The sequence below is a fragment of the Rhagoletis zephyria genome, unplaced genomic scaffold, assembly GCF_001687245.7.
Source record: "Rhagoletis zephyria isolate East Lansing unplaced genomic scaffold, Rhagoletis_zephyria_1.1 Rzeph_scaffold_00078, whole genome shotgun sequence".
Taxonomy (NCBI): Eukaryota; Metazoa; Arthropoda; class Insecta; order Diptera; family Tephritidae; genus Rhagoletis; species Rhagoletis zephyria.
The window spans coordinates 82,624-98,248 of NW_016157162.1; the positions used below are offsets into that span (position 1 = coordinate 82,624).

A 15,625-nucleotide genomic window follows, 5' to 3' on the forward strand; every position below is an offset into this window, starting at 1 on the left:
AGCGCAAGAGATTGTAGAAAAGAAAGCTGAAGCTATTGAAACGCGCGATAAGAAATCTGCTGAGAAGCCTATTATAGAAGCCGAGAAGACTGTTGAGAATCGGAAAGAAGACAAAGGAAAGAAAAATGAAGAGGAAGAAAAGAAAATAGAGCCTATTAAAAAACCAGCTGAAAAGCCTGTCGAAGAAGTTGAGAAGCTAGAAGAGAAACCGAAGAAGGAAAAGAAAAAGAAGAGTGTCGAAGAAGAAAAGGCAGCTGATAAGAAAAAACCTGAAGCTGTAGAAAATAAGCCTGAGGCTGCTGAAAACCTTGATAAGAAACCTGAAGACAAACCTGCGGATAAGCCTCCCAAAGAAACTGAGAAGGTGGAAGAAAAGCCACAGAAGAGAAAGAAGAGTGCAGAAAAAGACAAGGAGGTGATAGAAAAGCAAGTAGAGCCTACACCAAAGGTGACTGAAGAAATTAAAACGGAAGCAGATAAAACCAAGAAAGAAAAGAGAAAGAAGAGCATTGCAGAAGACAAACAACCCATAGATATTACCAAAGAGGCTACTACGAAAAAGACTGAAGACATGTCGATCACACAAAAGGACGTCACAGAAGTTGTTGAGCCAAAGTCAGCGCAACAAATTATCACAAAACCTGCCGAAGCAGCGAAGGAGAAAGCTTTAGATGTGGTTGACGCTGTGCCATTGGAGAAATCAATGTCACGCGCAGAGAAGCCAAGCGAAGTAGAGTACAAAGATAAACGGGAAGCACGAAATGCCCGACGTGCGCCAAACGTTGAGTTGAAATTGACAAACCGGAACTCAGCGTTGGGCAGCAATATAAAACTCACCTGCAGTATATCTGGCGCAGAACTGAAGGTTGATTGGTATCGCGATAAGACATTGATTGCGAATGACGATAAATATCGAAAGACCTTCAACGATGGACTCTCCTGCTTGGAAATACGGACAGCCAATGCTGGCGATGCGGGTGTTTACAGATGCGTGGCGGCCAATCGCAATGGAGAAGTGGAGACGAGTTGCCTTGTGACTGTTTACGATGTACCAACAACTAAATTTGGCACAACGCCAATATTTACGCGTAACATCAGAGGTATGCAAATTGTTTTTCATTTTCGAAATTCTTTACTGGCTCTATTTTGTTTTATTTACTTTGACTTTTTTTTCTTCTGAAATTAAATTTAAATTTATATTTACATACATATGTATGTATGTATGTTTATATGCATACGTATTTAGGAGCTTTGCTTTCCGCTTTTTTCGAGCTTACTAAGTATTAAGTGAATTACCGTATTTTCTAAGTAAACAATTGCATTTGTTTTTTTCGAGTTAATGAAATTTAGTTTTTTTTTTGCTTGTTTTAGTATTAAATATTTATATGATCGTATGTATGTATGTGTGTTTGTATGGGCGCGTACTGTGATATTATGCCTGAGAATGCTTTGACAAAATGCAAAATATTTTTATTTATTTGCTAGTTTAAGAACGTTTTTAAGTGGATATTTTGCTTATTGTCTGGTAAAAAGGCGAACGCATAAAAGGAAATGCATGAATTCGAATTTGTTGAATATGCTGAGATGTTACACTGGTTGGAGAATAAAGTCCGATTACTTCCTGAAATTTATATAGTATTTTTCTTACAAACACTTCAAAAATACAATAAAAAAACTAATAACTACCAAAATATGAGTTAACGGTCCACTGTTTATTTTAATGCCTAATTCTTCTTCTTGATTGGTGCTGTAACCTTCCTCTTCCTCTGTTACCAGCATCGCCCTCCGTGTTGAATACTTTCAGGGCTCGAGCGTTTCTCTCCATTCGAACGATATGACCTAGCCAGCCAAGCCGCTGGATTTTAGTTCGTTGCACTATGTCTTATCGTTGAAAGCTCGCCATTCGCAAAGGCCCGTTAATATTCCGTAGAATATTTCTCTCGAAAACTCAAAGAGCCGCCTCATTAGATGTCCACGCCTCCGCGCTATAAACCTGCACAGGCATGATGAGTGACTTATGGAGTGTAATTTTTATACGGCGAGGGAGAACTTTACTTCTACATTGCCTACGCAGTTCAAAGTGAGAGTTATTGCAAGAATAATTCTGCGCTAGATTTCGATTGACATCGACATTGATGACACAAGAGATACTTCGTTTTTTCCCTGTTAACCAACAGACCTACGCGCTCTTCTTCCATATCTAAATGCGATGAAGGCAGAACACACGACACCCTTGTTTTTACCGACAACGTCGGTGTCGCCGGCATACGCAAGCAATTCTACGCTCTTGTAATGAATTGTGCGGTTCAGTTCTGCAGCGTTTAGATATTATTCAAACGACTAGGATAAGTCCCACCCAATCTGATAGAGCTCGCGGGGACACGAAATTCAGACATCGCCGCATAAAGACCACTTCTTTTCTGGCTATCGAAAGTGGCTTTGAAATCGACAAGTATATGTTGTGCGTCCATTCTATTTTCGTTAGTCTTGTCTAGCTTTTGGAGTATTGTGAATACCTGGTCTATGGTGGACTTGTCAGGTCTAAACCCACACTGATATTTATGACTCAATCAATTCGTTGGCGGTGGGCAGGGCGGACCTGTAGGTGGCGAATTTTTTCTCTCTGCAGCTTCGTGACATTTCTTATCGAAGTAGTTGTTCTTTCGAGCTTGATGTTATCTGATTTCTTTCTTGCATAAGTCGGCTTGATGGAAAGTGCTCACAGAGAGTAAGCATGGCGGCGCAGTCAGTTGTTATTGCAGCTTTTCACGGGCGAATTTTCCTTATGTTGCTGGACGCTAGATATTACTACTATTACTACGAAAAATGTACTGCGAGCTAGGGATCTGCTTTCAATGCCTTAAACTCCATACCACTTTTTCTCTAATACCAAGTATCTCAGAAAGTTCAGATTAGCTTCCGATTGTAGATACAGTAGGTGCTTAAACTTTGGCCACATTGAGCCAAACGTCTTCTACAAACGCCGTCATAACCCACAACAATATGCGATATTTTGTCGCTTTGGTCGAGTAGCAAAAATGAAAAGGACCGGAACCTAAGCTTAGGTAGATGACCTACTTGTGTGCAGTGTTTTGTAAGGATAGCTGCTAATACGCTCAGTTTCTATTTTCGTAGTCTGATTAGAATTCTTAGCCGGTCGCAGCCCTGTTGAGCTTAGCCATTCAATGTGTTCTTCTCCTTCCTGAGATTTTCCTTAATAGTATTTGAACCAACAGCCTTCCTTGTGGCCTGGTATCTGGATTTCACTGTACCTACTAAGGAAGTTAAGCTTCTCAATTCACACAACGACTGAGGATGATTTGATTTTATATGATAGCCCGGAGCGCCGCCTTGATATAACTTAAGATTAGGATCCTCTAATTTCGGTTGTTCCTACGTAACTTAGCTCTGCACACGGTGTTGACTCCGTCTGAAATATGCGCGGATATTTTCCCTTGGGAACACTCCCTTTCGGAAGATAACTGCACCTTGCAGCGTGGAGGCCTGGAAGTATCCGTCAAGGGAAGGAAATTTTCCAGGTATAATATTGTGTTTTCAGTGGCGGGGGATTGGGTGCAAGGACCCAATCATGAATTCGGATGAGACAGTTGGTTTGTTTCACACGGGCACGCGGGTGCCCAAAACAGCCTAGAAAGCGTTCCTCACGCTAGAAAAAAATGTGGATATTTGCTAATTTCATTTGCCATATTAGATAAATACGCATAAAGTCATTGTTTAGAGCTGATTTGTTAATTCCTAGCACAAAATGTGTTTTTTTTTACGTTCCTCACGCTCTGGAAACTTTTGGCACGTGTTGACACATTTTTGACACTTGTGAGAGGATAACTTATTTTTACGCTCTAGTTACCGAAACAGCCCGAAAAGCGTGTGGAGCAAAGCTAGTTTGAACGATTTTTCACGAGACAATTCGGAACGAATTCCCGTCATCGCCCTTCAAATTTGGTAGGGAAACAAATCGACTACAGCTTTGCGCCATCTTCAGGGCCAATTTTTGTTCTGACACAAAATCGAAATTAGTTTATCTCCCAATTTGACAAAGTAAGTATGAGGAAAATTTATTCCAAAATATATCGGCACTACAGTTTTTTCTTAATTAGATAACGAAGTTATGTACATTAGTGGAATTCGCGCTTCTGTTTATTCGTTGTATCTTGTGTAACTGTAATTGAATGAGCGTGTGATTTGTTGTTGATAGTAGTACAATAAATACACTTGCGACAACAATCTCACGCTCGTCCAGTTACATTTAAGCAAGATTCAACGAATACACAGAAGCGCGAATTCCACTATTGATAAGGCATAAAGAGGAGAGATATCAATAAATAGTTTTGAAATGTTTAAGATGTGAGCCGTTTAAGGAATGTTTAATGCTCGCACCTAGTATGTATTGCAATGAACTATTATCAGCGGATGTATTTAGCTGACTCGTAATGTTCTGCATGTCTCTATACATGGAGAATAATTTTATTTAGGTACATAAAAAAATTTTACTTACAACTTTTATATGATTTTATATTTTTTTTTACGAATCTCTAAAACGATCAACGATATACATACATACATTTGTGTACAGGTAAGTAGCGCGATATTTCAAGTAATCTTCGTCTCGTGATTATATTTGTGATTAAAAATTTATTTAGACCAAATTTAAAGTATTAATTCATAGAAAAAAAAATCAAAACAATCGCAGCATTCACATGATGAACCGAATTCGAAATAATCGGAAAGTGGCGTTTCCGCGTAGTATGATTCAATGCCGTTGCCGTCGCTTTGCTCTTTTTTTCTTTTCTTGTTTTTTTTGTGCTTCGAGCAATCTCTCAAATCCATTGATTTGAATTTCGAAATTAAGGTGTCAGTGCAAATCGGGCTGAAAAGAATAAGTTTTGCAAATCGTCATGACAAAAAAAAAAATATAAAAATAAAGGTACAAAATTTAATTACCTACACGCCAACTGCTTGCAGAAAATAGCTTCGCTAAAAATACCGCGCGCAGTTACTTAAAACACTTCCCTCGCAGCAACCTTTTCCGCTCGCTGCACCACACCCACGCAGCCTCGTTGGCTTCTTCGTTGCCTGTTTACATAATTACAAATCGAGAAAAATAAACCCGAATAAATAACGCGTGAATCTATGACAATTAAGTAAATTTAGATTATTGGCAATCGCTGCAAATCGTTCGGACATTCTTCGCCATTCGATTGATCAATTAATTGATTGCTCGTGGCCAACATTTTGTATGTTGCTTGGTGCTGCACTTCGAAATCGAGCACTTCGCTGGTCGTTAAATCGAAAACAGACGTCGCGCCGTCTTTTAATCGTGTCGAAAAAACCATTTGAAATTTATTCGGCGCATTCAATTCAGTTATAGTTAAAATTTCTAATCGAACGGTTTCGAACGCTCTCTCCCAATCGAGCCGCTACATTGGAATTTTACCGAAAATATTATATATATACATATATAATAATATAGAATTTATAAACTCAGCTAATAAACGCCTCGAAAAGTTTAAAAATCCGTAATAAATCGAAATATTTTTGTTTTGTTATTTAATAAACGCAAGCACGCGCTATTTTGTTTAACCTCGTTCGTTTGATCCTTGATCGATAAAAAAAAAGTTGTCGAAACGATGGGAGAGACGGAAGGTGAAGTCGGTGCAGCCGATACGCGACCCTCTGAGGAGCCCGAATCGACTCCTGTACAGGATACGTTAGCGGTCCCGGTGCAGAAACGTCGGAAAGTGAAATCGCCAACTCCTGGTACGCTGCGCGGTCGCAGCGCTACACCCATACGCGGCAGGAGTCAAACCCCGTTCTCGCTATACCTGAATCGTCGCAGCGCTACGCCTTCGACATGGCGCAGCATAACGCCTTTCTTGAAACGCGAGGAGCGCGAGAAAACTCCTTTCGAACTTGGCAGGGATATTAAAACTCAAATCACCTGCAATAAAGCCGTTTTTGATCGAGCATTGGTTATGGATATTACAGAGAGCGAGGAAGTTCAAAAGCCTGTGCGTTACATAACGACCGATTTGTCTGTCATTGATCGTGCTGCCGTAATGGATGTATCGAATGTTGAGGTTATCTACTTGATTGAGGAGTACGAGGATGTCGAAGAGGAGGAGGAAATCATAGAGGAGGTGAAGCCGAAGAAGAAAGCCAAGGGCAAGAAGGCGCGCACACCACGCAAGTCAGTCGAAAAGGATGCAAGATCCGGCTCTATTTCGGAAGCTGAAGCGGAGTCCGGTGATATTGAAAGCGCCGACCGAGAGGAGAGTATCGAGCCGGATGAATTCGATGAGCCTGTAAAGAAGGGCAAAAAGAAGGCTGCCCCTAAGAAAAAAGAAAAGAAGGAGAAATCGCCCAGTCCCAAGTTGACCTTGAAATTGGAAATGGGCGGCGGTCAAAAGGCCAGTAAGAAAATGTTTGAGGAAAAACAGGCCGCAGGACCTGCACCCAAGCCACCACCGAAGAAGAGTAAACTTGTCTTGCAAATGGAGGAGCAGGCCAAGGCAGCGGCTAAAGCTGCCGAAGATGCAGCAGCTAAAGCAGCTTCTAAGCCCAAAGGCGAAACTTTTGCTGAGCGCCAAGAACGCTTGAAGAAGGAGAAAGAGGAGCAGGACCGCATTGAAGCAGAGTTGGCCGCGCAGCGGGCGGCCGAACAGGCTGAGGAGGACGAGGAGCCAGAAGATGAGGGCGGCGAAGAAGAGGACGAAGAGGGTGATGAATCACACGCTGGCACTGAGTCGTATGGCGGCGACTATGCCGATGATGGTGGCAGCGAATATCGGGACGAAGAAGCAGACCCAGAGGAAGGTGCTGACGCTGAGGCGGAGGAAGAGGATGTGGTACCTGAACTGCCAAAGAGCAAGAAGCGCCGTGGCAGCAATTCATCTGAGGAGTTCACCAGACCCAATCCCTACGATGAGGAACGATGGCAGCGAATCGCCGCGGAAGAGGGTGAGGAGTTTATGCAACAAATGCGCAAATACAGTTTGCGCATACACAAGAGCGAGAAGGAACGTGATGCCGAATGGCAGCGTATACGCGAGCAAGCACGTTTGCCACATTTCATTGTCTACTTAACGGATCGTACCGTTGAAGCTGGCCATAATGTGCGTATTTCTTGTGCTGTCGGCGGTCCCGAGTTGTCGGTGAAATGGTTCAAGGATGGTCGGCAATTGGAGCGTGATGCCACACATCGCATCATCAACAACAACAACATTTTGGCATTGGAGGTGGTAAATACGACGATTTTAGATTCCGGCGAGTACACCTGTGTAGTGGCGAATTCCAACGATACCGTTCAGTCGTCTTGTTATATAACAATCTATGAGATATTCAAGGATGAACCAGCACCTCCTTCATGCAAGCTCGTCAAAGGTAAGAGATCTTACAGGTATATTTATTGCCGTGTGGGGTATATTTTTTATGGGAAATTTTACCTTTACAGAGTACTACCATTTGCGTGACGATGAGCTCACAATAGAGTGCCACTTACACGGCGTGCCACGTCCAGTTGTCGTTTGGATGAAAGGTGGCCTCGAAATCAAGCCGAGTTACAAGTTTACCATGCTTGAGGAGGCACATGGCACCTACAAGTTGCTCATCTACAAACCGAATGATAGGGATAGCGGTAGTTATATCTGTAAGGCAGTGAACTCCAGCGGCGAAGTGCAAATTAGCCATCACGTCGAAGTGGCCAAAAATAGACATTTCCATGCGCGCGGCATCTTCCACGCTCGCGATCGTCTACAAAAGGACAAGGAGTTGTCGGCAAAGAAGGCCATGACGGAGGCGCTCAAATCAAAAGCCGCCTCAGACCTTAAGCGCACCTCACTAGCGGCTGAGGCAAGGGAGCGCGTACATCGCGCGTCACCCGAGCCATTGGTTTCGCCGAAGCAAAAACTCACATTCGCCACACAACTGCGCGATCGCATGGCACTGGAAGGAAGCACTGTGCGCTTCGTGTGCACTGTCATCGGACCGAGCCCCACCTGTCGCTGGATGAAAGATGACAAGTGGGTGGTGGCTGGTCCCACTGTTAAGAATCTATCCGAGGAAGGCAAGGCCATACTTGAGGTGAGCAAGGTTACATCCGAAGCATCAGGCGTGTACAAGTGTGTGGCCAAGAACGAACATAGCGAAGTTGAAACGCAGTGCTACTTCAAGGTGTACAGTGCACAGGCTGATGGCGATGAACAGGAGCCAATGTTCGCACTACCACTCAGAGGTATGGCAGATGTGGGAGTGTTTGTTTATTCCGTCGGTGTTGTATGTATTTGTTGAGATGATTAGTGAATTCGTGTTATCCTTGTCACTCAAATTGTGTCGCATTTTATTGTCGTAAGATACCGGGAATCAGATACACACCTGTACACGGGGCATACGGGCGTATTGTGTTTGTGTGGTTGCTTAGTGTTTGTACATACATATTTGTTGGTGAAAATTCAGTAATCGATGCATTCAATCACACACAACCGCTCGTTCGCACAATCGAATCGTTTAAACGAAAGACCTAAATACCCCAATTGGGGTCGAGGTGTCCATTCCCAAAATAGACACGTTGCATTTCACATTCACAAATATCGCTTTTTGTGTCAATTTGTCGGAGTTTCTTTGTGTGCCAGCATTTTAATTGTCACCAGCGAAAGCTTTCGCGGCAAATCGCTTTGATGTCTGTCTCTGTTCAAATTCACAGATGTATACCACTCGTCGCAGAACGATTTAATTATCGACACGAAGGTGCGCGGCAACCCCCGCCCCAAGATTACATGGGTAAAGGACAATTTACCAGTTGTGCTCGATGATCGTCGCGTACAGATCGAGCATTTGGACGGTATCTGTGAGCTGATCATTAACAAGCCAACAACGAATGATAGCGGTGTGTACACTTGCATAGCTGAAAATAAATTGGGCAGCCAGAAGACCACACACACAGTTGTTGTAGAAGTTGTGCAATTGTCGCGTCGTTCGAGTTTATTGTCCAACGTAATGACCGAATCGGATAGCGAAGCTGGCGCTGGAGAAGCGGCTGGCCAAAAGGGTGAGAAGTCCGAAAAGCGCAGCCGTCTTCCAAAATCCAAGAAGAAGGATGACGACGAAGCTGAGTCAGGCACCTATGAGCGTCGCAGTCGCATTCCCGATCCCACACCAAAGCAGCAATTGTACTTCATTGCGAATCTATCGAATCGCTATGTAGCCGTGGGCTCTAAGGTTAAACTGCAGGCAGTTGTCGGCGGTCCAGATGCCACTTTTAAGTGGCAGAAAGATGAACAAAATATTACCTATGGACCACGCATACGCAATATGAGCCGCGAGGGTTTGGCCTGCTTGGAGTTCCTGAATCTTGCGCCCGAAGACTCTGGCGTCTACACTTTGACAGCGCAAAATGAATTCTGTAAAATAACCACCTCGGCCTTGATACACGTTTACTCGCCGAAGGTCAGCAGCGATGTGGAGCCGATGTTTACGCGCTCACTGAAAGGTAAGTAGCGACTTTATGCCTTTACTGTTAGATTGGCACGAGCCAGTGTGTGTTATTCCTTTTCTTTTTTGCAAATGATTTCGTAATCTTGTGAGTTCAATCGAGTGAGTTACATAATAACTAATTTTATGTTATTGCTCTCAAATAGAAATCTATCATCTGAATACAAATGAATTAATCTTGGAGACGGGAGTACGTGGCCAGCCTGCGCCGCAGGTAACATGGTCTAAGGATAATTTCGAAATAAAAAGTGGTGGACGTTTCCAAATTTTGCAACACCAGGATGGCACTTGCGAATTGATCATTGATAGACCCGATAAAAAGGACTCCGGCAAATATGTGGTGCGCGCGGAGAATAGCGCTGGAAAGAGTGAAATTTTGCACACGGTGCTTTTTGAGGGTAGTGCTTCTCATATCGCTGAGAATATCCATGGTGTATTCCATGCTGATAAGAGCCTGTTGCGTCCCAAGGCAACAGAGGAAGAGAAGAAGCCAGCACCAACAGCGGCAGCAGCCAAAGAAGGTGATACGACCGAAGGTGAATCGGAAGAGAAGGACGCAAAGGGCAAAGGCAAGAGTAAGGTTAAGCGAGCAAAGAAAGAGGAGGAAGAAGTTACCTCATCGGCAACCGAGTATGCCTCGGATGCTGGTAGTCTTAAGAAACGTGAAAAGGTTATCGGCATTCATTTCGCTACATCTGTGCGCGATCGTGTTGTAGCTGAGGGTTCTAAAGTGAAGATATCTTGCTTCTTAGAGTCGAAGGAGCCACAAGTTAAATGGTTCAAGAACGACGAAGCCATTCAGAATGGCCCTAAAATTAGGGGACGCTACAGTGAAGGCTTATGCCTGCTGGAAATATTCAGTGCTACGGCTGAGGACAGCGGTGTGTACAAGTGCTGGGCGCGTGATGAAACTGGCGAGGCGTCCACCTTCTGCAAATTGGAAGTGTATGCCGATCCCGGCACTGGCGATGTACCGCCCACATTCACGCGCAACATCAAAGATACCTATCATGGCAAGATCAATGAGCTACAGCTGGACGTGCATGTGCGTGGTCTACCCACACCAACTGTGACTTGGGTTAAGGATGGTGTTAAAATTGAATCAAGCGAAAAGTATCAGCAAATCGATCACGACGATGGTCTATGCGAGCTATTCATAATCGATCCAGTACAGGGCGATAGTGGCAAATATGTGTGTCAGGCTGAAAATCGTGAAGGAAAAACTGAGATTACTCACATTGTGACCGTGGAACCCAGACGCCGACGTCCAGTTTCGCCATCGAAGGAGGCTAGACCACCAGTGAAGCCAGCAACAGAGGAGGAACAGAAAGAGGGCGAGGAGGGTGAAGAGAAGAAAAAGAAGAGGAAGGCTAAGGACGATGAGGAGGGTGGCGGTGGTGGCAGACGTGAAGCGCCACCTCCACCAGATCTAAAGAAATATCTATACCTGAGAAATTTCCTCTCAAATCGTACCGTGAAGGCGGGCAGCAACGTTAAATGGATGGTCAATATCGATGGACCGGAGCCAACTGCACGTTGGTTCCATGGCGATACGCCTATCGCTTTTGGACCAAAAAGCAAACTGTCCTGCCAGGATGGTATTGCATGGTTGAATTTGATAGGCGTAACCGAAGAAGATGCTGGCCAATATACACTGCGCATCAAAGGTTCGGAGAATGAGGTGGTTAGCACTTGCGAACTATTTGTCTACAGAACCGGTGTGGAGGAGTTGGTGGCGCCCGTTTTTACTGTGGGCATCAAAGGTAAAGCGTAATTGCATGTGTTTTTGATGTGAACTTGGAAATGTGTAACTTCTTGTTATTGAGGAATTGTGTCTATGCGTCCAATGGTGTTGTCGAAGAGTCGCAGGTATGTTAGCGTATAAAAGTAACTATAGGGGTAGCGATAAATTAAGCGCTTTACCGCTGCTACTAACACCGCATTATGAGCCTAGGCAACTAACTGTAACATAAAATCATTTCTTAGTCACTTTGTGTTTGATTTCATCTTCTGTGTCTCGCCTTGTTGTCTAAACTTTTCATACAGATTCTTATCAGAAAGATCAAAATGAAATTGTGCTCGAATGTAAGGTATCCGGCAATCCTAAGCCTAATATCTATTGGCAAAAAGACAATACGTTGCTGCCTCTGGACAGCGCGAAGTACAGATATGCTGATATAGGCGACGGTGTCACACAACTGCTCATCACAGAGCCAACCAAGACCGACACAGGGCTCTACACTTGCTATGCAGAGAACGAGAGCGGACAGATGAAGATAAGCAAATTTTTGGACATATCCGACTATGTGCAGAAATTAACGCAGAAGCGGACCATAGAAAAGGTCATACAGGAGCCCGCACCAACTGATGCGAGCGCTAGAATCAATGAACGCGAAACCAGCGCGCAGCTGAAGTCGAAGGCAAAGGAGGAGAAGCTCAAGTTGAGTGCTGAGACTGTAATGAAACCAATGTCCATAGCAGAGGGTAATAAGGCGCAGCTCATATTCTATGTTAGTGGCTACATTGAAGAGGTTTATTGGTTGCGCGGCGACGAGCGCGTTACCAAAGATACGCGTCATAAAATATACAATATTAATGGAGCAATCAGCTTGGAGATACACAACGCAAGAGCTGACGATACAGGCGTCTACAAGTGTGTGGTGCGAAATAATAAGAATGCGATTGAAAGCAGTTGCGAATTAACCGTCTACGAACAAGCAAGCGGCAAACTGCCTAGTAGTTTTGCGAGCGATATCAAAGGTAATGTAGTGTGGGGGAATGAGGTCTAAATTTGGGTAGACTGCCGACAGAAATTTCGTGGTTACCCTATATAGTTAGCAGTAATCTGAGTTGCATTTTCCATATAGGCGTAACACTTTTGAATATATCTTCCCTTAGAAACATATGATGCGCAACGGAACGAGATCACACTCACCTGTCAAGTACATGGCCGTCCGAATGTCACATGGCTACGCGATGATCACAGCATTTCCAATAATCGTTACAAGTCTATAGAAGCGGTGGGTGGCATACGGAAATTAGTCATACGCAATCCTATACCTTCCGACTGTGGCACTTTCTCGTGCTTCGCTGAAACCAATGATGTCATACACGCTATCAGCAAGTCCATACGTACCAGCGAGCTGAAGCATTTAATGTCCACGGCCACAGAGGTAACCACAAACGGCGAATACATATCACATAGGCGTCGTTCCTCGCAAACGCCTTACGAAGCGATTACTAGCAACGGCAATGCATCAGCCCACGGCAGCACTGAAGCTGTTATTAAACGCGCGCGCGAACGTCGTCCTTTAGGCATGATTTCGCAGAGTAAACCATTATTTAGTACTTTGCTACACGATCGCACAGTCACTGAGGGCTCCAGCATACGACTGAGTTGTAATGTGGTTTGCGACGGTGATACGCGCATTGAGTGGCTGAAGAATCATCGTCCGCTGCTGAATGATGGTCGTTATTTGACTATGTTCCGCAATGGTATTGCTTCGTTGGATATTGGTGCAACGAGTGTGGATGATAGCGGCAATTACACTTGTCGTGCCATCAACGATTATGGTGAAACGTTTACGCACGCGCAATTACGGATCTACAAGCACTACGAGGACGCTGTACAGCCAACCGCGTTTGTACAATCAATCCGAGGTGGAGTATAGTTCAAATAAGATCTTTAAGTAGGTATTCCTAAGAGACACATATTACTGACCTGAGGGGTGGGGCAGACAGATTTTTAGTAATTTTTTTTCAAAAGTTTTTGTGTTTCGTGATCGGTGGTTAAGTGTGATTTTGTTGTAAATTTTGTGTTTGCTTGACGGAGTAGATGGCGATCAAATCGGGTTTCTACACAAATTTGGGGAGAGGCTTTCTCTAATAAGTTTCCCTGATAAAAACCGACCACAAGTTTTACTTTCAGCTCCTTTGATTGCCGCCTGCTCTGTACAAATCCACCTTAACTTGTTTATAACTTCTTGATAACCCTCTTCCATCCATCAGATACCTATACGATTAACGAGAATACACTGGTTCTGGATTGCCGTGTACGCGGTAAACCACGTCCCGATGTACAATGGTTGAAAGGCACCGAACCGCTCAACGAAGGCGATCGCTATAACATTATCACATCTGCAGATGGCCATACCAAATTGATTATTAACAATCCGACCGAGAAGGATTCCGGTCTCTATGCTTGCGTTGCCCGCAATGAAGCTGCCGAAAATAAGATCACTCACCAAGTCGACTTCGTTGGTCGTGAACGTTTCGCACTCGAGAAGACACACGGCTACTTCCATCGCGATCCCAATAAGCCACACTTTAGTGTACCGCTCAGCAACCAGACGGTTTGTGCCGGCGGTACAGTTGCCATTTCGGCTGAGTTCATGAAATCATCCACACCACTGGAGGTACATTGGCTAAGAGATCGTAAAAATGTCTCTTCCCTGCCGGGCGTACAAACATTTATGGAAGGTGGCGTCTATACACTGGCTATATTAAATGCACAACCCGAAGTCGAGGGTACGTACACATGTCGTGCCTCGAATGCCTTCGGTCGCATTGAATCACATGTGAGTGTTGATGTGGCTGCCGGTGTACCGAAGGATGAACGTCCACCGTTGTTCCTGTCCAGACCAGATACCGAAATGAAGATTTTAGTTGGTGATCCATTCTCGATTTCGTTCCGTATTGCTGGCGACCCGAAACCAAAATGTGAGTGTTTTGGAAAAGTCTAGGTTATTCGTGTGAATTTTGATTTGGTGTGTCTTTGTGTTTGTTTTGTATTTTCAGTATCCTTCTTGAAAGGCACTAAGGACATAACCAAATCAGATAGAGTTAGTAAGGAGGTATCGGATGACTACACCAGATTTACAGTGCAAAGTTCACAAATCGCCGATTCGGGTACATACTTTGTCGTTGCGCGCAACAACTTCGGCACCGACAGAGTATTTGTGACTGTTGCGGTAAGTTGAAAGGGGACAGCGAGGAATTTTAACCATTCTAATGCATTTATTGGTAAACTAACAATATTCTAAGGAAGAGCAAGTCATTTGTTTGAGACTTTTGAGAGACCGCCTTTCGAAATTGCAAATGATACTTCCAGTGACTTTATAAGAACTTTTTTTTTAGTTTTACTACGCGCGGTAGAGTTAATTAAGCTCTTGGCTATTAAAGTGATAATGTTTATGAGATAATATTACCGCTGTTAAACAGTTAGAGAAAATCAACAAATCCCATAAACGATGGCTGTGAGCTAGGCAGGGCTGCTGTTTGGATAAGAAATACAGTGGTTTTCAGGAAATGTGGGTGGATGCTGAAATGCCGGGCTCTTGGCCGATGAAAGGGGCTGATGCTGCTTTATTTGAAGCTTATCAGCAATCTCATTTCCTTCAATACCAATATATACCGCAAAGAACCAAACTCGATGGGTCTGACTAAGAGCTTATTGAGGCACTTCATCACCAGTTTAGATGCTACCTGATGAGACATGAGAGTTTTAACAGATGCTTGGCCATAAGTCAACATTCCGGTTGTTGAGCTTGATATTTAAGTCCGCGCTTCTTTCTGGAAATGTACATATGTTTTCCCATAGGTTCCGAGTATCTCAACCTCGGTCTAACCAAAGCTATCCCGGAACTCTCTGTGGTCAATGAGATATCAACATACTAGGCTATCATGTTTGGTCTATCCGGGCACTGATTTCCTAGCCCTGATGTGTCAGGATATCGATCTTCCTACGTCTAAAAACTTCTTCTGCCCCGATGTTGGTATCAGTCATCATTAGTACAGCCTTTTTTTGGTAAACATACATTCGTTGTTCTAAGTCAAATAGGGTTTGGAGACAAATCTGATTCGGTTGTATGCCTCTAACTAGATTAAACTCTACAGCCAAGCACCCGGCCTCTGAGATCTTTGCTTTCCAGTCCCAATCTCCTTTTCTTCTTCTCTTAGGCCTGTTTAGTAAAACTACTGTCCTATTTTTCGAGTGAATTTTCTTTGTCAGAACTTAGGCTTGATTTCTCGGAAAACAAAGAAGCTGCCGAGTGCGCGATCAAAAAAGGGTCTGACGAATAAACCGAGTCCATATGAGATTTCTGTTCCAACAAGTCGA

General features: G+C 43.9%; 2 protein-coding genes across 3 annotated transcripts in view; both read left to right on the forward strand.

Annotated features, from left to right (window-relative positions):
• Positions 1-3,313, forward strand: part of LOC108372952 (titin-like) — a 55,028-nt gene extending 51,715 nt beyond the window's left edge. The window contains exons 8-9 of the mRNA XM_017628784.1: positions 3-1,100; positions 3,222-3,313. Of these exons, the coding sequence (XP_017484273.1) occupies positions 3-1,100; positions 3,222-3,313 (1,190 nt within the window). The remainder of the gene's footprint in view (positions 1-2; positions 1,101-3,221) is intronic.
• Positions 3,314-5,648: 2,335 nt separating this feature from the next.
• Positions 5,649-15,625, forward strand: part of LOC108373005 (myosin light chain kinase, smooth muscle-like) — a 69,794-nt gene continuing 59,817 nt past the window's right edge. For both annotated transcript variants that reach the window (XM_017628847.1, XM_017628854.1), the window contains exons 1-6: positions 5,649-7,401; positions 7,472-8,251; positions 8,720-9,505; positions 9,654-11,270; positions 13,516-14,226; positions 14,305-14,477. In XM_017628847.1, coding sequence (XP_017484336.1) covers positions 5,649-7,401; positions 7,472-8,251; positions 8,720-9,505; positions 9,654-11,270; positions 13,516-14,226; positions 14,305-14,477 — 5,820 coding nt within the window. The remainder of the gene's footprint in view (positions 7,402-7,471; positions 8,252-8,719; positions 9,506-9,653; positions 11,271-13,515; positions 14,227-14,304; positions 14,478-15,625) is intronic.